The 24,054-nt window shown below is 36.1% G+C and overlaps 1 protein-coding gene across 1 annotated transcript in view; it reads left to right on the top strand.

Moving 5' to 3' along the window:
• Positions 1-24,054, top strand: part of MSH4 (mutS homolog 4) — a 92,582-nt gene that overhangs the window by 10,386 nt on the left and 58,142 nt on the right. Inside the window, exons 4-8 of the mRNA XM_060084581.1 lie at positions 311-421; positions 3,468-3,583; positions 4,468-4,641; positions 9,728-9,900; positions 17,563-17,630. Of these exons, the coding sequence (XP_059940564.1) occupies positions 311-421; positions 3,468-3,583; positions 4,468-4,641; positions 9,728-9,900; positions 17,563-17,630 (642 nt within the window). The remainder of the gene's footprint in view (positions 1-310; positions 422-3,467; positions 3,584-4,467; positions 4,642-9,727; positions 9,901-17,562; positions 17,631-24,054) is intronic.

A 24,054-nucleotide genomic window follows, 5' to 3' on the forward strand; every position in this document is an offset into this window, starting at 1 on the left:
TGAATTTATTAAAAAAATTTTTTTAGGAATACATATTTGATATGTTCAAATTATTTGGGGGCTTAGAGCTGATACAAACTATTGTGAGTAAAATATAGCCTATGCTTATTATAATATTTTGTATTTATAATTTTATAGGATGTATGTTTGACATATTACCATTAGAAGTATATTTAATTGAAACATATAATTAGAACAGTTGTGATTTTGTATGTCTCTGACTTAATTTTATCTCTCAGAAAAATACGAAACTTTTTTGGTTTTAGAGAATCCTAAGCTTACATTTAAGGAATTATTCAAACAATTTTAGGTGATCACTAAACTCAAAATTTTATCACCTTTGGAAATAATAATGTCAAATACTGCTTGTGTTGTGGGGAACTCAACCAAGTTGTTTACTCTCATCACAGAAAATTTCAAGGTAAGTGATTTTTATTCTCAGTAGTAACATTCAAGATTGTCTTACTTATTTAAAATCCATTTTATAATATCATCCTAAAGAACAATAATTCGGGTATCTTTACCCTAAAGTACTCACTAAGTACAAGTCCTAAGCTTAGGGACTATTAATGCATATAATAAAAATGACAAGGAATTCACTTATTTGATTTGGTACCCTTTGGTACACTTTGAAAAAAAGGAAAAATCTTTTAGGTAATAAGGAGTTTCCCAGAGTATACAGGAAGCAGACACTTAGAGAAAGCATGGATTTCCTTAGGTATAGCTTCCTGGAAAGTAGTTATTGTGCTGCCAGACTAGTTGAAAGTGAAGTTCTTATTCTTCTAGAGGATAGCAACTATCAGCAAGTACTTTTTCTTTTGGAGAATTTGATTTTTATTATAGAATTGTTACAACTTCCCCTGGCAACACATACTGTCTCACCATCTGTGGGACTGTGACAGGGAAGTGCTCTGGAACCTTATCCAGCTAATGTTCTCCCTCTCAGTAAGGGCCTGTCTACCATGCGGTTTATCTCTTCCCTTTAGCACATCTCCCTGCTTTGTGGAATGGAGGCTGTGGTTCTGAACCAAGTAGGCAGCATTGCAGATAGAATAGTTCTTGAGGAGTGCAAATTATTTTCAGAATATTATATTTCGTTGTGTCTGTAGCCTTATCTTTAACACATCTGAAACCAAGTTGAGATTATGGTCCAATGAGTTCTTTATAGTTCTTAATATATGCAGCATCTACCGTCATATAAGATTTCTTGTGCTCTTAGAGATCCAATGTAGCTCAGCTGTCTTTGACTTATTGCCAGAAATGGTTCCTATTGTAAACCTATTGTCTCTATTAGACAGGACTCTATCTCTTTCATTCATGACATTAGACTTCTTTTCATCACCCTTATTTATGTATACCTTTCCATATACCTTCATTATTTTGTATTTATTAAGCATTCTAAGTCCTTTGGTTGTGAGTAACAGAAATTCAACTTAAAGTAGCTTAAGTGAAAAAGTAAATTTCTTGGCTTATGTAACTGGGAAGCCAAATGGTTGGATAGATCCTATCCTTACTCTCATCTCTACTGCCATCTCTCTGTGAGGTTTAATAAAATTATTGCTCATGGCTCCAGGCTGATGTCAACTCAACTTAGCCAACTGAGAGTAAAAAATAACTTCTTCCTTCCAGTGTCCACATATGAATTCAAGAGAAGGATCCTGACTGTTCCTGCTTTGTTCATGTTCCCACATGTTAGATTAATCACTGTTTCTGAGGGTAAAAGCACTATGATTGATTAATCCCAGGTCATTTGCTTTTTGCTGTGGGGCACAGAGTACTGTAATTGACAGTTCTACGTGGGCAGAACAACATAGAATGTGGGATAGATGAATCCTCCAAAGGCGAAAACAACCTACATTTACTACGCTTGAGATGTAAGGCAATATAGCATAGTGCTTAAGAATAAAGGAGCCAGGGACTTCCTTGGTGGCGCAGTGGTTAAGAATCCGCCTGCCAATGCAGGAGACACAGGCTTGAGCCCTGGTCCGGGAACATGCCACATGCCATGGAGCAGCTAAGCCTGTGCGCCACAACTACTGAACCTGCACTCTAGAGCCTGCATGCTGAAACTGCTGAGCCCGCGTGCCACAACTACTGAAGCCTGTGTGCCTACTGCCTGTGCTCCACAGTAAGAGAATCCACCGCAATGAGAAGCCGGCACACCACAACGAAGAGTAGCCCCCGCTCGCCACAACTAGGGGAAGCCCTTGGGCGGCAACGAAGACCCAACGCAGCCCAAAATAAATAGATACATACATAAATAAATTTAAAAAAAGAAAAAGAATAGAGGAGCTAGACTGTTGTGGTTTCAAATCCTGATTCTAAATGGCTGTGTGCAAGTTAAGTTAACCTCTCTAAGCTTCAGTTTTTATTCGTCAGTAAAATAGGGACAATAATAGTATCTTCCTCCTAGAGAATTGATATTTTATATAAGGTAATCAGAAATGGTCTCACTGATGAGGTTACATTTGGGCAAAGTCCTGATAGGAGTGAGAGAGAGAGCCATAGAAGTATTTGGTATAAAAGCATTATAAACAGAGGGGAAAATCAATGCTATTGTTATCATTATCATCACACCATAAAAAGACCTCAATTAAATAAGAAGCAATATGAAGCGTAAGGAACATGGACTTTTTAGTCAAATCCAAATTCAAGTCTCAGCTCTGGAACATATCAGTTGTATATTAGAAAAGTTGCTTGACTTCTCAGAATTTGACTTAGAGGAAAATTGTACTTAATATTGATACAAGACTTACATCATAGGGTTATTGGGAAGATTAAATGAGATAACTCTTCAAACAATCTTAGCACATAACAAATTCCCTACCTGCTTATGACGTTTTTTTTCAGCCTTGCAGCTCTTTCACGGTCCATTGTTATTATATTATTAATACCTTTCTTACCTATTACTTTTATTCAAAGTAGGCAGACCTTTTACTCTGCAGCTGCATGCTTTTTTTTCTCTTTTAAAAAAAAGTTCCATTATCTGCTTTTCTTTATTCTATAAATTAAATTCACCTTATGTAAATAGCATTTCATAGATTTGATAGCTGGAATTGGTATTTTTGGCTTCCCCAGCTAGTGTATTACAAAGATTTACCCTCTCTAAATTATGATAGTGTATGTGAGGCTGAATGTAAAACCTTTGTTGCTGTTGTTGCTGTAGAATAAAATTAGTAGAAGTCAGAGACTCTCATATTTATTTTTTATTATTTTACTTAAATTTCATGTAAATATGGCTTAATAAGAGCTACAGACTGCTATAATTCACTTAGCAAGACAGACCATCATTCTTTTTGTAAATAACTAAGAAAACATATTTAACTCTAGAAAATAATAAATATTGAAAAATAAACTTTATTCAGTATTTAAGTCATCTACCCATGTATGAGCATGTATTTAAGAAAGCAGTTTTGGGCAAGTGCATGAAACTTAAAATTTATTTTGAAATTAAAAATTCTTTTCAGAACGTTAATTTCACTACTGTCCAAAGGAAATACTTCAATGAAACAAAAGGATTAGAGTACATTGAACAATTATGCATAACAGAATTCAGCACTGTCCTAATGGAGGTTCAATCCAAGTAAGTTAAAACTTAGGGCAAGTAGTAAATCCCTGGTGTGTATTCCAGGACGGAAAGGTCTTTTGTGTGTTTTGTTCTTTGCTATATTCCCTACCACCTAGAAAAGTGCCTGGCTTATAAAGCACACTCAGTAATTATTGAAATAGTAAAATAGTTAACAAAGTTATATACAAGGCATATCTTGCTAACTAAACTTTTATGGAATTTCTCCAAATTAGTCATAATCTACTGCCTTAATGGTTCCTGCTCACTTTACTTTGAATTGAAAAGCTCAAGTAGCTACAGCAAACTAGAAATCTGAGGGTACAGAAGTGAAACACAGTTAAAGCTGTGTTCCTGTTACTTCATACCTTTACTCCTTCAGAATGAGACAGGGAATGATCTTTTTGGAATGGATATTTCTTATAACATGCTGAACAGATACTTACTTTGAGCCAGGTTAGACCACTTGTTCGCTCAGTTAATCATGACGACTACTCTCACCGAGATCAAAACATGCTTTCCTATACATTGGGACCTCCTGACTGTACCTTTACAACTCTCAGACTTTTTCAACGTTATTTTAATGTGTATTTAGAATGGTACATCAAAAATTGACACAAATTACCATTGAATGTTGACTGCTAACATGTGACCTATTGGGAGTCTAATATCCCTTAAGTCTCAGACTTTAGAAAATTGTCTCTTTTTATCAACTTTTATGTTTTAGAGGTAATTTAACTAGTTATCAAAAATCAGGAACACTTTTTCCCTTTGATTTTAAGCAATGCTATGCAAATATTTATAATTTTGCTAATATTAAAGTGAAATAAATGTTTTCTTTTATAGCAATACTTTTTTTTATTCCAAAGATTTATAGTGATGTATCTTTGGTCACTTTACAGGTATTACTGCCTTGCAGCTGTTGCAGCTTTATTAAAATATGTTGAATTTATTCAAAATTCAGTTTACGCACCAAAATCACTGAAGATTTGTTTCCAGGGTAGTGAACAGACAGCTATGATAGATTCATCATCAACCCAAAACCTTGAATTACTAATTAATAATCAAGACTCTAGGTAAGATCATCCATTTTTCTCTTAGAAAATGTATCAGTTTATTATGTCATTTTTCTATGAATAGTTAATTTACATTTCTTTAAATTGTTCGATGGAGAAATATTGAATAAACTTTTTTTTTTTTTTTTTTTTTTGCGGTACGCGGGCCTCTCACTGCTGTGGCCTCTCCCGTTGCGGAGCACAGGCTCCGGATGCGCAGGCTCAGCGGCCATGGCTCACGGGCCCAGCTGCTCCGTGGCATGTGGGATCTTCCCAGACTGGGGCACGAACCCGTGTCCCCTGCATCGGCAGGCGGACTCCCAACCACTGCGCCACCAGGGAAGCCCGAATAAACATATTTTTAATCCTTACACCATTGTTGGTGAGCTGCTTAGATGTTTCACCAAAATCAGGTTTTAAAAATATATTTGTACTAAACAAGAAAAAAAAAAGTAACAACCCATTTCAAAACTAGGTAGAAGACTTGAACACACAGTTCTCCAAAGAAGATATACAGAGGTTCAATAAGCACTTAAGAAGTTGCTCAACGTCACTAGTCATTAGGGAAATGCAAATCAAAGCCACAATTACCACTTCATACCCATTAGGATGGTTATTATTAGGTAAATGGAAAATAATTGTTGGTGACGATATGGAGAAATGAGAATCCTAATCCATTTATAGTGGAAATGTACAGTGGTGCAGTCACTTTGGAAAACCACATAGTGGTTCCTCAAAAAGTTAAACATAGCATTACCATATGATACAGACATTCTACTTCTTGGTATATACCTAAAAGAATTGAGAATGGGGACTCAAACAGATACTTGCACACAAATATTCATAGCAGCATTACTCACAGTAGCCAAAATGTGGAAACAAACCAGATGTCCATCAATGAGTGACTGATAAAATAAGATGTGTAAAGATAAGGTGTATACATACAATGGAATATCATTCGGCCTTAAAAAGGAATGAAATTCTGATACATGCCACGAGATGTATGAACCTTGAAAACATTATGTTAAGTGAAATATGCCAGACACAAAAGGAAGAATATTTTATGATTCCATTTATATGAAGTACCTAGAATAGGCAAATTTATAGAGACAGAAAGTAGACAGGTTACCAGGGGCTGGGGGAAGTGGGGAAATGGGAGAGTTATTGTTTATTGGATTCAGAGTTTCTGTTTAGGATGATGAGAAATGAATGATGGTAATGGTTGCATAATACTGCAAGTGTACCTAATGATACTGACTTGTGTGCTTAATATGGTTAAAATGCTAAAATTTGTGTTTTGTATGTTTTACCATAATAAAAAAAGTTGTGTGCAGAATGCTACAAAGTTAAAATAACAAGTTTTAAAAGCATTAAATACAGGAAATTCAAGGGGCTACATAATCATTTGAGAAAGTGAAAATACTTGAATCAACTTGGTCTTTGTGTATGACTAGATTGCTGGTTTTATTGGTTTATTGTTAGCTTTAGTCAGAAGAATATTTATGGTAAGCATGAATAAGAGGGAGAATGGGAGATTGCCCATGTGTGTGCACACACACACACAAACACACAGTGTTTATAAGGGTTCATAGTGGTTGGGATACCTAAACTAGAATCAAAATGTTATTAGAAGATAATGTAATCAACCTGTGGTGGTGCTTATAGTAGGCATAAACCTATATAGTTTAATATGGGTTCAATTTGGTACAAAGAATTAGTGAGTAATGGTTTTTCTCCTTGAGGAATTACAGTCTAAAGGAGGAGATGCATAGTATCATAGTATCATTAACATGTACTAAGTACATCAGGCACTCCATAGCCTAGGGACCCACAGTTGGTTGAATCCACAGATATGGAACCTGTGGATATGGAGGGCCCACTCTAGTAGGCCACTTTATATAAGGGACTTAAGCATCCTCGGATTTTGGTATCTGCTAGAGGTCTTAGAATCAATCCCCTACAGGTACCAAGGTACGACTGTATAGTGATATGAAAGTTTGCATAAAAAAATGATGGGATCATAGCAGAGAAAGAAAGTTAACTGGGCTTAGTTAAGGAGTAAAAGGGGAGTAATTAGAAAAGGCTTTCTAGAGAAGATAATACCTGACATGAGGGTTTTTTTTTTTTCCTGATATGAGTTTTGAAGTATAAATAGAAGTTATCCATGGGCTTCCCTGGTGGCGCAGTGGTTAAGAATCCACCTGCCAATGCAGGGGACACAGGTTCGAGTGCTGGCCCGGGAAGATCCCACATGCCGCGGAGCAACTAAGCCCGTGTGCCACAACTGCTGAGCCTGCGCTCTAAAGCCCATGAGCCACAACTACTGAAGCCCACATTCCTAGAGCCCATGCTCCACAACAAAAGAAGCCACTGCAACGAGAAGCCCATGCACCACAACGAAGAGTAGCCCTCACTTGCCGCAACTAGAGAAAAGCCCACGCGCGGCAACGAAGACCCAATGCAGCCAAAAATAAATAAATAAATATTTTTTAAAAAAAGAAGTTATCCAGATTAAGAAATAGAAAAGGTAGTAAGACAGTGAATAACAAAGTCTTGAAAGCATGATTTTCAATATAGCAATATGGTATGTGCAAGGAAACCATAAGCTATTTGCTTTGGTAAAGTACAAGTTGGGAGTAAGTAAGCCTGGAGTAAAATCTCAGCTTTCAGTACTTAAATATAACTTCGGATATCAATGAAAGGGATAAACTTAAAATAATCATAAATTTTAGTATTACGAGTACTGAATAGAGTAAAGAGTACTTTATACAATTGAAACCTTAAGGTGCTCACTGCCAATTTCAGAGCCATAGTGTTTAAGTATTTCTGTCACTTTGTGTGCTCTTATCTTGACTTAACTTTTAATTATGTGAAATCTCCAGACATTATTTATAGTCACAAACTTAGAAACCTATAATATCTAATTTTTTTGTTATTTACTTTAATCATCAAGAACAGTTTAGATCTATCTAGGTACTGTTGGCACTACTTTTAGTAAAGGTAAGAATAGTACTGTGTATACTATTTGTCATTGTCAGTGTAGTGACCTCAACACCTTTGTAGTTCCACTGAATAATCATGGTCTAAAATTATAACGTTTTAAAGGAGTTTATAATTAATTTTAATTATTCTTTTTCAGCTTAGTGAATAAATAATATTTTTTCTATTGCTAGGAAAAAAGGGATAAAATAATATCTGGATAAAGTACTCTGTCATTGACTTTCTAAATTAAAGTAACATGGGGTAACATAGACAGTCAATAACCAAGGCTGGTAATTATTACAAAGGGTTTTGTACTCAGTTTTACTTTGTCACATTTCATAGTTAATCATTGTTTACCATTATCATTGTCAAACATTGCTTGAGTTCCTGCTATATATTAAATGATAGGATATTTGACCTCCAAGAGTTCATATTATAGTTGAAAGAAGAAATTGAGGTCTTTTCACAGACTTGAACCAAAGAATATTAGGTTAAAAGATGGGCATGCTATCTTCTGAACTGTCTGAATAGCTCTAATGCTTCTATGGATTTGTTACTTGTTCAGCATACTGTTTCACCCATTGATTTCTATAACAAATGGCAGATTTAGGTATGCTCCCCACTTCCTTTGTTCCTGCAGAAGACAAGTTCTCAAAATTGTGCCTGTGACTTACCTATGATGACCCCCACTCCCAGCCAGGACTTGATTTGAATAGTTCCCTAAAAATTTGTTTAAATTGATATACCAAAAATTTGGCAGTCTGATGACTAGAGTCATTTTTATTTCCTTTCCTCTCTTAACCCAGATTCAATATGTCAGTAAATCCTCCTGACTCAACCTTTAGAGTACATACGTATTCTGGATCACTTCTTAGCATTTCCGGTGCTACAACCCTAACCCATACCTCCATCATTTTAGCCTGGACTGCTGTATAGTATAATAGCCCCTAACTTGTCTCTCTGCTTTCTTCCCCTCCTACAATTAGTCTCTTCTCAACCTAGTGGTCAGAGTGTGATCCTTTTAAACCAGAAATTAGATCTTGGAACTTTCCTGCTTAAAATCTTCCAGAGCTCCTGTTATATTTAGAATATAATTTAGACTCTTTACCGTGGCCTACAAGGACTTCTGTGTTCTGGTCTCTTTCAACTTCTTCATTCATCTCCCTTAATTCTTACCCTCACTTGCAGTGCTCCACCAACTTTGGTCTTCTTTCTGGTTCTGGAGCCAGAAAGACTACCTGGGCTTAAATTGCTGTTCTGTTTTGCCCTTTTAAACGGTAACTCTTTTCTTGTTCACTTATTTGGAAACCTTGGGCAAGTTACTTAATTTCTTTGTGTTTCAGTTTCTTCCCTTATAAACTGTTAATAATAGCATCTATCTCATACCATCATTGTTAGAATTAAATAAGTCAATATATGTAAAGTGCTTAGAATAAGTCCTGGCACATACTTTGTGTTCAGTATATGTTAGCTGTACTCACCATCAATTGTCATCATTATTCCCATCTCATCATCATCTTGGCATGGATGCCTTCTTAACTCAACTGCCGAATATACATACAGGTCTTTCTCAACCAACCTAACTAAATCAGCCCTCCTGGTCATTCTCTGTACAGTCCTGTTTGTTTGTTTTTAAAAGTTTCTGTACCTGATATTATTTTCTTTCTTTCTCTTTTATAATTCTCTAACTTCTTAAGTTAGAACAGAATGATTATATTAAATACTCATTTTATCAGTGTAAAAGTTCTCTCTCCCCTTAAGGATGTGTTGTTGATATCTTGCTATTATTGATGGAATGCCATGGACTAGAATATTTTATATTAGTCTGAGTATTGTTAACTGATCTATGAAAAAAGCCATTAACTAAATGCAAGAAGATTCTCTCGATCTTGTTAATCAAAGTGTGCTTCACTGACTGACAGCATACCTGAGAGTGTATTTGAAACATAGATTCTCAAGCCTCATCCCAAACCTACTGAATCAGAATCCTCATGTGATTTGTATGCATATTAAAGTTTGAGAATCACTACCGTAGATGATAGGATTATTTTAAAAGTTAAATTACAGTTTTATTGGATTTTCCTTAGTATACTTAATGAAATTTTCCTAACTTGTGTTTTTAAAGGAACAATCACACACTCTTTGGTGTTCTAAATTACACTAAGACTCCTGGAGGAAGTAGAAGACTTCGTTCTAATATATTAGAACCTCTAATTGATGTTGAAACCATTAACATGAGGTTAGATTGTGTTCAAGAACTGCTTCAAGATGAGGAACTCTTTTTTGGACTTCAGTCAGGTAAATGAATATCATCTACTTTTACAAATACAATTTTTTTTTTTTTTTTTTTTTTTGCGGTACGCGGGCCTCTCGCTGTTGTGGCCTCTCCTGTTGCGGAGCACAGGCTCCGGACGCGCAGGCTCAGTGGCCATGGCTCAGGGGCCCAGCTGCTCCGCGGCATGTGGGATCCTCCCAGACTGGGGCACGAACCCATGTCCCCTGCATCGGCAGGCGGACTCCCAACCACTGCGCCACCAGGGAAGCCCAAATACAAATTTTTTAACAAAATACATTGTCTTCTTAAAAAGATACCAGTCCTGTTGGATTAAGGCTCATCCTAATGACCTTATCTTAACTTGATGACATCAGCAAAGGTCCAATTTCCAATATCACATTCAGATACTAGGGTTTAGGATTTCAAAGTTTCTTTTTGGGGGATACAATCCAACTAATAACATGAGGTAAGAGAATTGCCCTTGGCATATGTTCACTGGCATGGCAGTGCAATTTTCTTCTTAAATCTGTAGGTGGAGGGGCAGTTTATATGCACTGATCTGAGTCCAGTTCTTGGTTTCTAGCAACTTGATCTGTCTTCCATAACCTCACTTCCCCAACCTCCCTTCCTGTTGTTCTGGAGGTCTAAATGGAAGTGGTACTTGAAAATCTAGAAGCCATTTACAGCCTTTAGGTTTTCCTAAGTCCAATTCTAAATACCTTTTAATTAGTATAATTTCTTCAAAATTCTGACATTATACTGACTGTGACTCTGCATTTCCAATGTTGTTTTGTATATTCATTTTTTTCTATATATTCCTGTGTATTTTGTGAGGCTTTGGGAAAGGTACAAAAAGGCCACTTTTTAACTGGTCAGCCTTGTTCACAACAACACCTTATCTCTCTTCTTCCATTAAACATCTTGTTGAAAAACAAATTTTCTGCACACACTATCTTCTCTTCATCACTACGTCTTAATCAATCAGTCTTGTTTCTGTGCCCACTCCTGCACTGAGACTGCTCTTGTCAAGGTCACTATAGCAGATACTGTTGGTTCTCTGTCCAGATCTTCTTGGGTCTCTTTTACCTTTCTGTGTGCCCCTTTTCCCTGCTATGTGTGCTTTTGCTTCTAATGGCCTGTACCTGGACTCTCTTTAGAGGCCTGCCCTCAGGCTATTAGAGGGCTTTGCTGTCAGGCACGGAGTGCCAAAAGTGCCTTGAGGACCTTAAATGACTGAATGTTGTGGGAGTATGAAAGCCCAGCTGTCTCACACTGTTTTGGCAAAAACCATGAATGTAACTTAAAGTCCACAAGCCGGGCTTCCCTGGTGGCGCAGTGGTTGAGAGTCCACCTGCCGATGCAGGGGACATGGGTTCGTGCCCCGGTCCGGGAAGATCCCACGTGCTGCGGAGCGGCTAGGCCCGTGAGCCATGGCCGCTGAGCCTGCGCGTCCGGAGCCTGTGCTCCGCAACGGGAGAGGCCACAACAGTGAGAGGCCCGCGTACCTCAAAAAATAAATAAATAAATAAATAAATAAAGTCCACAAGGCTTCTACAGGATCGGTTGAAGTTACCTTCCATAGGACTTTGCCTGAAATTATACTTTTTCTTGGCTTTTTTTCTCTTCCTGTCCTTCTTGTCTTCTTTATTGGTTTCTCGTGGAAGCAAATTCTTAATATATTACTTGCACATGAATCTTCATCTCAGCGTCTGCTTCTGGAGCACCCAGCCTAAAACATTCACCCATGGTCTCATTGTTTTTAAATTTAATGGGCACATATTAGTTCTCCTATTTGAAATCCAACTTCTTTGGTGCTGCCAAAAATCTCTCCTTATTGAATTACTGCCTTTCTTTGCTTCTGTAATTATACAGTTTCTTAGTTTTCTTCCTATTTCTTTGGAATTTCCTTTTTTTTAAGCTCTGTCACTCATTTCTTTTTTTTTTTTTTTTTTTTGTGGTACGCGGGCCTCTCACTGTTGTGGCCGCTCCCAATGCGGAGCACAGTCTCCAGACACGCAGGCTCAGCGGCCATGGCTCACGGGACCAGCCGCTCTGTGGCATGTGGGATCTTCCCGGAGTGGGGCATGAACCCGTGTCCCCTGCATCGGCAGGCGGACTCTCAACCACTGCACCACCAGGGAAGCCCCTGTCACTCATTTCTTTAACAAGTTTATGACTATCCAGTCAAAACCAATGGGGTATCTCCCTTGTAATGTTATCTTTACTATTTCCAAATAGACTACAGGACTGTATACTGTCTTGGAATGTCTTCAGAAAGCTCTGTCATTGATCAGGTAACAGAGTAAAAACCCCAAAGTCCTTTCTTTCAAATGGAAGTGAGAATGACTTCTGAGTCTTCTTTTTAGGCTTGTTTTCCTTTGCTTGTTCCCTAAATGCTATGGCTCTTCAAAGGTATGTCCTAGGTTGTCTTTTTACCCCGTATATTCTTATTATATGATTTACCCACCTTCTTGGTCTTATAATTATCATTTACGTATTCATAACTTCCAAATTTACATCTCGTGCCCAAATATCTCTATAGACCTTCAGCCCCATATATCTTATTGCCTACTGAGCACTTATTAAGATGTTCCTTAATCACCTCACATTTAATGTGTCCAAACTGTGCCATCTTCCCTTCTAAATCAATCCCTTCTGATTTCAGAGAATAGGTCTACATCCAAGCTGTTTACCAAACCAGATACCTGAAAGTCATTCTTGACACTTCCCTTCCCTGAAATTAATCATCAAATTTTGCAAAGTCTCTTTTCTATATATCTCTTGCTTGTTTAGCTTCTATTCCCAATGCTGCTGCTCCAGCCTGGGGTACCATTTATCTGTAGTCTGATTTATTGCAGCAGCCTTCTGTTTGGCTTCCTCCTCCAGTCTTGTTCTTTACAGTCTCTTCTCTATATGAGAGCCTGAGAGATCTTTTGAAAATATAAATCTGAGCATATTACTCTTCATTAGTTTCTCGTTGTTGATGTAACAAAGTACCACAAATTTAGTGGCTTAAAACAACATGAATTTATTATCTTGCAGTTCTGGAAGTCAGAAATCAGTTTTGCTGGGCTAAAATCAATGTGTTAGCAGGTCCACCGTTTCTTCTGGAGGCTCTAGGGGCAAAACTGTTTCCTTGCCTTTTCCAGTTTCTAGAGGCCATCTACATTCCTTGGCTCATGGCCCTTCCTCCATCTTCAAAGCCAGCAGAATAGTTTCTTCTCTACTTTCTGACCTCTGCTTTTGTCCTTATATCTTCTCTCTTTGACTGATCCTCCTACCTCCCTCTTTTTTTTTTTCTTTTCTTTTCTTTCTTTTTTGGCCACTTGGCTTGTGGGATCTTAGTTCCCTGACCAGGGAAAGAACCTGGGCCCCCTGGCTGTGAGAGCACAGAGCCCTAACCACTGGACTGCCAGGGAATTCCCCTGTCTCCCTCTTATAAGGACCCTTGTGATTACTTTGAGACTAACAAATAATCCAGAATAATCTCTCCATTTCAAGATGCTTAACTTAATCCCATCTTCAAAGTCCCCTTTACCAGATAACATATTCAAAGGTTCCAGGGATTAGGATGTGGACATCTTTGTGGGGCTACCACATATCCACTTGCATAAAATCCTTCATTCTCTTCTCATTACTTTTAGGATAAAATCCAAACTCTTCTGGATGGCTATTTCTTTATCATCTCCCACAGCATCTCTTGTTACTCGTCACTTGTCATTCTGCCTTCTAGTATAATTGAACTTCTTTTAGTTACTTGAACATATCCTGTCTCATGTTCTGGCTTAAAAATTTTTTTTAATTTAATTTATTTCCATTGGGGTATAGTTGATTTACAGTATTAGTGTCAGTTGTACAACATAATGATTCAAAATTTGTATAGATTATACTCCATTTAAAGTTATTATAAAATAATGACTATATTCCTTATGCTGTATAATATATCCTTGTAGCTTACTTATTTTATACATAATAAGTTATACCACTTAATCCCCTACCCCTCTCTTGACCCTCCTCCCTACCCTCTCCCCATTGTTAACCACTAGTTGGTTCTCTGTATCTGTAAGTCTGTTTCTGTTTTGCTATACTCTTTCGTTTGTTTTATTTTTTAGATTCCATGTATAAGTGTTTGTCTTTCTCTGCCTGACTTATTTCACTAAGCAATAATACCCTCCAGGACCCATCCATGTTTTTGCAAATGGCAAAATTTCATCCTTTTTTTATGGTTGAGTAGTATTCCATATATATGTACACACACATATACCACATCTTCTTTATTCACTCATCTGTTGATGGACACTTAAGTTGCTTCCATATCTTGGCAATTGTCAGTAATGCTGCTGTGAACATTGGGGTGCATGTATCTTTTCAAATTAGTGCTTTTGTTTTTTTTTCAAATATATACCCAGGAGTAGAATTGCTGAGTCATATGGTAGTTCTATTTTTAGTTTTTTGAGAAACCCCCATATTGTTTTCCACAGTGACTGCACCAATTTACATTCCCACCATCAGTGTATTATGGTTCCCTCTTCTCGACAACCTTGCCAACATTTGTTATTTGTGGTCTTTTTGATGATAGCCATTCTGACAGGTGTCAGGTGATATCTCATTATGGTTTTGATGATATCTCATTATGGTTTTGATTTGCGTTTCTCTGATGATTAGCAGTGTTGAGCATCTTTTTGTGTGCCTGTTGGCCATCTGTATGTCTTCTTTGGAAAAATGTCTGTTCAGGTCTTCTGCCTATTTTTTAATTGGATTATTTGTTTTTTTGATATTGAGTTATTTGAGCTGTTTATATATTTTGGATATTAACCCCTTCCCGGGTATATCATTTGCAAATATTTTCTCCCATTCAGTAGACTGTCTTTTCATTTTGTCAGTGGTTTCCTTTGCTGTGCAAAAGCTTTTAAGTTTCATTAGGTCTTATTTGTTTATTTTTGTTTTTATTTCCTTTGCCTTAGGAAACAGATCCAAAAAAATATTGACCATTCATGTCAAAGAGTGTTCTGTCTATGTTATCTTCTAGGAGTTCTATGGTGTCAGGTCTTACATTTAGGTGTTTAATCTATTTTGCGTTTATTTTTGTATATGGTGTGAGAAAATATTCTAATTTCATTCTTTTACATGTAGCTGTCCAGTTTTCCCAGCACCATTTATTGAAGAGACTGTCTTTTCCCCATGGTGTATTCTTGCCCCCTTTGTCATAGATTAATTGATCATATGTGCATGGGTTTATTCCTGTTCCACTGATCTGTGTGTCTGTTTTAGTGCATATCATGTTCTGGCTTTTGCACTCTGTAATATTTGTCTAGAATCTTTTCTCTTTCTTCTCTGTAACCTCTTCTCCCAAGCTACTCTTTAGCCAACTGCAGTTCATAATTTACCATCCTAGTTTAGATGTCACTTCTTCTAGAAGCCTCTCTGACTCCCCAAGTCTATATTAGGTATCTTTTCTATATGTTGTCTATAGTATCTTGTTATGGTGCTTATCTTACTGTATTGTAAGTGAATGTTTTGTTGGATGATTCCCATATGAGTCTAGGACATAATGGGTGTTCATATTTGTTAAGCTATTGATTTATTATTGAACATGTTGAAAATTGTATTCTGTTGTTCCAAAGATTATAATGTTCTATATGATGAGATTTTAATGAAAAACTTGGATTTTATTTGAAGCTTTAGTTTTCATATATTTTAAGTTTTATAATTCCTTATAACAGAAAGTTTTAAATTGGCATCTACAAATGTTAAATATTTCTATATTTTCTTTATCTTGACAGTTTATAATTTATCTTAACATGTAATAAAGTAGGAGAGCAGGAATACAGAACAAGGGTAATTTTTATAGTTTATTAAAATATGAGAATGTGAACCTCATAAAAAGTACAGTATGTACTTTCTTGCAGGCATTCTACAATAAGGATGAAAACATGAAGATTAAGTTATAAGTTTTTGTCCTCAGGGATCTTACATTCATGTTAGAGACACAGAACTCTAAATAAATAAATATGATACAGTGTGAAAAACACAATAATAATTTAATATTTTGTGGAAACATAGAGGAGGGAGCTTGGATAAATATAGAATCCAGGATTCACAGAGATAATATTTTAGCTCTGTCTTAAGGGAATGAGTAGGATTTTGACAACAGGAGAATTCTAGAAATGATGCTCAAGACAAAGGGAACATGCCTGAGCAATGTATGTTGATGTGCATAGGGGTAACAAAAATGTTTTTTGGATGCAGTGGCTGGGATAAAGATCCGGTATGGGTGCTGCTGACTGTGATCTTGAACAGTCATTACTTTCTAGGGTACACTTGTTTTTCTGGGAAGTTGAGGAAGGTAGAGTTAACATAAGCTTCTGCAGTTATACTTACATTACATTGTTATAAAAGAACTTGATGTATTTAAGGCATGGCCAGTAGTTATTTATGACTTGAAGCCTTGGGGAATTGCAGGAAATGAGAATTGGGGCTGGTTTATGAAAAGCCTTTATATAATGCTAAGAAATTTGGATTTTATCCTGAAATCAATAGGGAGGTGATGATTCTAAACCAGGAGAGTAATATATATGGTCAAATCCTTATTTTAGAAACATTGTTTGTTACAGTAGATTTGGGGAGAGGAAGAAGGAAGAGACTGAAAAAGAGGCCAATCTATGTGAGGGCTTAAGAGAGTCTGACTAGTGGACTCACATATAAAATGTCATGGTAGTATAATATAATAGTATAACAGTATAATAGTATACTCAGCCTATTTACTCTAATTTTTTAACCACAGTTTTAACATAATTACCATAGAAGTGGTAATTTAGAAAGAGGCACAGCTCTAGAGATAGGCAAACTGAAGAACATCAAAAGTTTGAACAAGAAAGAAGTGACATAAAATTTTTGTATTTAGTTCTTTTTTTTTAAGGATAACAGTTTGGGGCCACTTTGTGAAAGTATCAATAAGTTTACACAAAAACTTTTGGGATCACACATTACAATGATGATAATAACCATGAGTCATTAAGAAATAGTTACTATAGTTTAAGGTAAAGAAAAAAACACCTGAGGACATTTAAAAGGGATAGATTCCAATTATCTATACATATACTTTTATAGTGTACTTGAAGCTGGAAAATGAGTTGAGAAGAATAAAATAACAGTTTTGAGCTCTGGTATATGAAAGGTACTTTACACATATTATCGCACTTAATCCTCACTACAACCCTAGGAGGAAGATGTTATTATCCACATTTAAAAGATGAGAACAACTAAAGTTCAGAGAAGTTATGTAACTTTTGGAAGGTTATATGGTTAGTGGTTGAACTATGCTTTCAAACTAATCTTCTCTGATCTTTTAAGTATCATGTAGAAAAGTTAGAAGTCAAAAAGGTGGGAAGAAAATTATGATAAGCAATATCTAAAAGTCAGAGAAGTAGAGTTTCAAGAAGGAAGGGGTGATCAACAGTGGCAAAATTTGAAGACAAGTTCTGAGTAATCAGAATTAGGAAAAGACCACTAGAATTTATTATTTTACTCCTGGTAAATGTAAGATAGATGAAAATAATTCAAACAAGTAATATTTGCAGGTAAAACTGTTCTGTTTTATTACTTGAGGATAATATTTTACATAGTGTATATTTTAAAAATGTAACAAAGTTTAACTGCTCATAGTTTCTGTTTGTTTGTTTCAGTTATAGCAAGATTTCTTGATACAGAGCAGCTTCTTTCTGTTTTAGTCCAAATTCCAAAGCAAGACACGGTATGTTTATGTATAAATTATATGTTATATTGTTATACCTTATGTGATATAACTTGTCTTAATATGTAACAATTGGAAAATATGAAAATCTTTTGGAAAAGTACTTCATTATTAATATCTGGAGTATTATGCCTTTTTAAAGGAAACTTTTTTCCTCAGTGTATTATCATATATGATATACTTAAAATGAAAAGTTTCTTAGGTGAGGAATTGGTATAGTTTCATTAATCAAATATTTACTTAAAGAATTTGGATATAGTTTTCAAAAACCTTAGATTATAGTAATTTGCTTAATAAATTAGAGAAAAATTGTTTTAGTTCCAAACATCCTTTAAAAGGTGATCATTATGTGAAGTTTGATTAGTTTTCAAATATGCTTAACATTTAAGAATGAAACAAAGTCTTTGGATATTTTACAAATTTAAATACTTAGTGCTATATATACAATGGAATATTACTCAGCCATAAAAAGAAACAAAATTGAGTTATTTGTAGTGAGGTGGATGGACCTAGAGTCTGTCATACAGAGTGAAGTAAGTCAGAAAGAGAGAAACAAATACTGTATGCTAACACATATATGTGGAATCTAAAAAAAAAAGTGGTACTGATGAACCTAGTGGCAGGGTAGGAATTAAGATGTAGACATAGAGAATGGACTTGAGAACATGGTGGGGGAAGGGTAAGCTGGGATGAAGTGAGAGAAGCATCAACATATATACACTACCAAATGTAAAATAGTTAGCTAGTGGGAAGCAGCAGCATAGCACAGGGAGATCAGCTTGGTGCTTTGCGATGACCTAGAGAGGTGGGATAGGGAGGGTGGGAGGGAGGCTCAAGAGGGAGGGGATATGGGGATATATGTATGCATATGGCTGATTCACTTTATTGTACAACAGAAACTAACACAGTATTGTGAAGCAATTATATTCCAATAAAGATCTATTAAAAAAATAATAAGTAAATACTTAGTGCCTATAGGCACATTCTATAAAGAAAGTAATAGATGGTTTTCATTCTTCCATTTAAGGTGAATTGAAAAATATTTACTTTAATGAAATACGTGTACAGTTGACTGTTGAACAATGCAGGTGTTGGAGTGCCCCCCTCCCCGCCCCCCATACAGTTGAAAACCCACACAGGTGTGTAACTTTACAGTCAGCCCTCTGCATAGGAGGGTTCTGCAACTGGATTGTGTCATACTGTATTTTTTGAATAAAATCCACCTATGAGTGGACCCGCACCGTTCAAACCCATGTTGTTCAAGGGTCACCTGTATATTTTTGCTCGTGTGCTTAAAAAGGAAAGACGTCTTGCACATCAGTAAAATTTGATTTAAAATTTGATTACTTTGCAAATCCATTGAAGGCTTATCTATGTTTAAGAAGCCTTTCCATATTGTAGAGATAATACTCTTAAGGTTCATTTGCAATAAAAACATTATATGGAAACGTTTTGGCTGTTGGGCAGGCAGAGAATTGGAAGTTTCCTTAAATAATTGAAACACCTTAAAATTCAATATATGCAAATGAGAGGTAACCTAGAATAACTGATGTCTGGAACAAAATTAGTTGGTTTCATACAATGAGGTTAGAAGCATTCCTTCCTCTTCAATTTTCTCATAGTGCTTGTGTAAAACTGGTACTATTTCTTCCTTAAATGTTTGGTAGAATTCACAAATGAAGCCATTAAAACTTGGAATTTTCTTTGTAGGAATGTTTTTGACTCAAATTCAACTTCTTAAATATTTAATAGATATGATGCTATTCAGGTTACCTGTTTCTTCTTCTTCTTCTTTTTTTTTTTTTTTGGCCACGCAGCTTGTGGGATCTTAGTTCCCTGACCAGGGATTTGAACCTACAACCTCAGAAGTGAAAGTGCAGAGTCCTAACCACTGAACCACCAGGGAATTCCCAGAATATGTTACTTTTAATTAGGGTGTTTATTTCATTTGTACTTACTGAGATTATTGATACGTTTTGATTTAAATCTGCCATCATGGTACGTTTTTTCTATTTGCTTTCTTTTCCTTTTCTTCTGCCTTCTTTTGGATTAATTGAATATTTTTTATGACCCCATTTTACTCCTCTGTTGATTTATTGGATAGAACTCATTGTTTTGTTATTTTAATGGTTGCTTTCAGGTTTATAGATTACATCTTTAGCTGAATTCAGTCTACCTTCAAATAATATTACGTCACTTCACATATGGTATAAGAACCATAGAGTAGTGGCAACAGAAGCAAAAATAACAGAAGTTGGGAGTACATCCAACTAAAAAACTTCTGCACAGCAAAAAAAAATAACCAATAAAATGAAAATGTAACTCCAGAATTGGAGAAAATATTTGCAAATCATATATCTGATAAGGAGTTAATATTCAAAATATATAAAGAACTCATATAACTCAATAGCAAAAAAACAAACAATCTGATTAAAAAATGGTCAGAGGAACCAAATAGATATTTTTCCAAAGAAGACATATGAATGACTAGCAGGTGCGTGAAAAGGTGTTCAGCATCACTAATCATCAGGGAAATGCAAATCAAAACCACAATGAGATATCACCTCTCACTTTTTTAGAATGTCCATCATCAAAAGGATGTAAGATAGCAAGTGTTGGTGAGGATGTGGAGAAAAAGGAACCCTTGTGCATTACTGATGGAATGTAAATTAGTGCAGCTAAATTTATGGAAAAGAGTATATAGCAGTTCCTGAAAAAATTTAAAAAAATAGAACTACCATATGATCTAGCAATCCCACTTCTAAGTATATATCCAAATGAAATAGAAGCAGGATGCCTAAGAGATATCTGCACTCCCATGTTCATTGCAGCATTATTCACAATAGCCAAGATACACACACACAGAGACACACACTGGAATATTATGCAGTCGTGAGAAAGAAGGAAATACTTCCATTTGTGGCAACAGGGATAGCATTGAGGGCATTATGCTAAGTGAAATAAGCCAGACAGAAAATGATAAATACTGCTTGGTTTCGCGTATGAGAAATCTAAAAAAAAAAAGAAAAAAAAAAACAAACTTACAGAAAGAGAGAGTAGAAAAGTTGTTGCCAGGGCTTGCAGATCAGGGAAATAGGAAGAGGTTGGTAAAAGGGTACAAACTTTCAACTATAAGATGAATAAGATCTGCAGATCAAATATAAAACATGGTGACTATAGTTGATAACACTGTATTGTATAATTGAAATTTGCCAAGAGAGTAAATCTTAAATGTTCTCACATACAAAAAGAAAGATAAATACGTGAGGTGATGGATGCATTAATTAACTAGATGGGGGGATCCTTTTTCAATGTATATGTACATCAAATCACCACAATGTACACTTTAAATATATTACAATTTTATATGTCAGTTATACCTCAATAAAGCTGAAAAAGAAAACCTTATGGTAGTATGCTGCCATTCCTCCCATTCCTCCCACTGGGCTATTGTCATATATTTTATTTCTACATATATCACACAGTTTATTTTTTAAAATATAACAGCTTTATCAAGGTAGAATTCACAAAGCATATACTTAACCCATTTGAAGTATATACAGTTTAACCATGTTTTGTATATTCATCGTTGTACAACGAACACTACAGTCAATTTTAGAATGTATTCATCACCCCAAAAAGCAATGCTGTACCCATTAGCAATCACTTTCCATCCCTCCCAATCCTCTTCCCACCAGTTCTTGGCATTTCTAATCTATCTGTTCCTTTAGGTTTGCCTATTCTTGACATTTCATATAAATAGAATCACACAATATGTAGTCTCTTATGTTTGGCTTTTTTCACTTAGCATAATGTTTCAGGTTAATTCATATTGTAGCATACATCAATATTTGATTCTTTTTATTGATAAATAATATTCCATTGTATAGATATAGCACATTTTGTTTATCTGTTCATCAGTTGATGAACATTTGAGTTGTTTGCACTTTTGATTATTAATAATGCTGCTATGAATATTTATATACAAGTTTTTGTGTGGATGTAAGTTTTGTTTATCTTGGATCTATACCTAGAGTGGAATTGCTGGCTCATATGGTAACTCTATGTTTAATTGTTTGAGGAACTGCCAGACTGTTTTCCAAAGTGACTATCGTTCTACATTTTCACCAGCAGTCTATGAGGGTCCCCACATCCTTGCCAACATTTGTTATTATCTGACTTTTTGATTCTAGTCATCCTAGTGGGTATGAAGTAGTCTCTTGTGGTTTTTATTTGCATTTCGCTGATATGACTAATGATGTTGAGCACCTTTTCTTGTGCTTATTGGCCATTTGTATATCTTCCTTGGAGAAATGTTTACTCATATCCTTTGCTAATTTTTGATTGGATTGTCTTTTTATTATTGAGTTGTAAGAGTTCTTTATATATTCTGGATGTAAGTCCCTTATTGTATATATGATTTACAAATATTTTCTACCATTTATTGGGTTGCCTTTTCATTTTCTTGATATATCCTTTGATATTACATGTTAATTCCCTTCCAGAAGGATGACTATTTAGCTTTCTTTCCTTTTCCTTCTATAAACATGGACACTTCCCTACTTCCCCTCACCCAGTAAGGTTATAACATAATTCTAGTTAGATCAAAATGATCATGACTATCCATGCTACACAGAACTGAGCATGCACAACTTTTTACATTTTTCCCCCAGAATTAATAACTTTTTGTGTGTGTGGTTTACCTTGTACTTTTACTGATTCAAGCATAGATGTTTTCACCAACTATATAAATATCCTTTCAGTATATTCTAAATATCCTCTCAGTATTCATTCATTCACTTCAGGTACTCAGTCACTTTCAACCTCTGGAAGATGTCACTCCCACAGGTTTCAAACTTGTTCCAATCTGGATTGGTTACCTCTCTTGTGCTAGTATACAGCTATGACCCCAGATTCCTCTTCAACATCATTGTTTGTCTTTCCTATGTTGGATCTCTCTTTTTTTTTAATATTTGTTTATTTATTTTATTTTTGGCTGCATTGGGTCTTAGTTGCGGCACGCAGGATCCTCCACTGTGGCGCTCAGGGTCCTTGTTGCAGCACATGGGCTTCTCTCTAGTTGTGGCCCACATGGTCAGTAGTTGCAGCGCGTGGGCTTACCTCTCAGCATGTGGGATCTTAGTTCCCCGACCAGGGATCCAACTCACGTCCCCTGCATTGAAGGGTGGATTCTTAACCACTGGACCATCAGGGAAGTCCTGGATCTCTTGTTTTTTATATCCCAAGTCTTCCTCTGTTTTGACTTACTCTCTTCCTTTCATGGAGCACATTTTTTAGTAACTTTTTGAGAAAGAGTGAGACTTTATATGTCTGAAATGTTTTCTCATTTCCTCATGATTGATTGATAGTTTTGCTGAAAACAGAATTCGTCAGGAAGTAATTTTCCTTCAGAATTTAGGAGGCATTTCCCCACTGTCTTGTAGCTTATAATATTCCTATTGAGAAGTTGAAACCATTGAGACTCCTGAATTTTAGATATGACTGACATATTTGCCCCCTCCATTCTCTGGAAGCATGTAAGACCTTTTGGTTTCAGCATCTTTAGAAAGTGAAAATAAAAATTAAATAAAATCTCAAATCTTCAGAAAATTTGCAAGTACATTACAAAGAACTCTTTTTTTTTTTTTTTTTTTTTTTTTCAGTACACGGGCCTCTCACTGTTGTGGCCTCTCCCGTTGCAGAGCACAGGCTCCGGATGCGCAGGCTCAGCGGCCATGGCTTACGGGCCCAGCCACTCCGTGGCATGTGGGATCTTCCTGGACTGGGGCACGAACCCGTGTCCCCTGCATCGGCAGGTGGACTCTCAACCACTGCGCCACCAGGGGAGCCCCAAAGAACTTTTTTTCCTGAAAATTTTAAGAGTTAGTTGCTGACATGATGCTCTGTCACTCTCAAATACGTTAGTATTTCTTACAACAAGGCTATTCTCCTATTCAACAACAGTGAACCTTCAAAATAAGGAAATTAATGATGATAATACCATTTAATAACATTTAATCCTCAGACCCCATTCAAGTTTTTCCAATTTTGTCAATAATATCTCTTATTATTTTTTTTAAGATGTATTATTTATTTATTTATTTATTTATTTATTTTTGGCTGCATCGGGTCTTAGTTATGGCATGTGGCATCTTCGTTGAGGCATGCGGGATATTTTGTTGTGGCGCACAGGCTGTTGCAACGCGCAGGCTTCTCTCTAGGTGTGGGATGCAGGCTCCAGGGCACGTGGGCTCTGTAGTTATGGCATGTGGGTTCCATAGTGTGTGGGCTCTGTAGTTTGCAGCATACAGGCTCTCTAGTTGAGGCATGCATGAGCTTAGTTGCCCTGCAGCATGTGGGATCTTAGTTCCCTGACCAGGGATCGAACCTGCGTCCCCTGCATTGTAAGGCGGATTCTTTACCA

This window comes from Mesoplodon densirostris, chromosome 2 (genome assembly GCF_025265405.1).
Source record: "Mesoplodon densirostris isolate mMesDen1 chromosome 2, mMesDen1 primary haplotype, whole genome shotgun sequence".
Classification (NCBI taxonomy): Eukaryota; Metazoa; Chordata; class Mammalia; order Artiodactyla; family Ziphiidae; genus Mesoplodon; species Mesoplodon densirostris.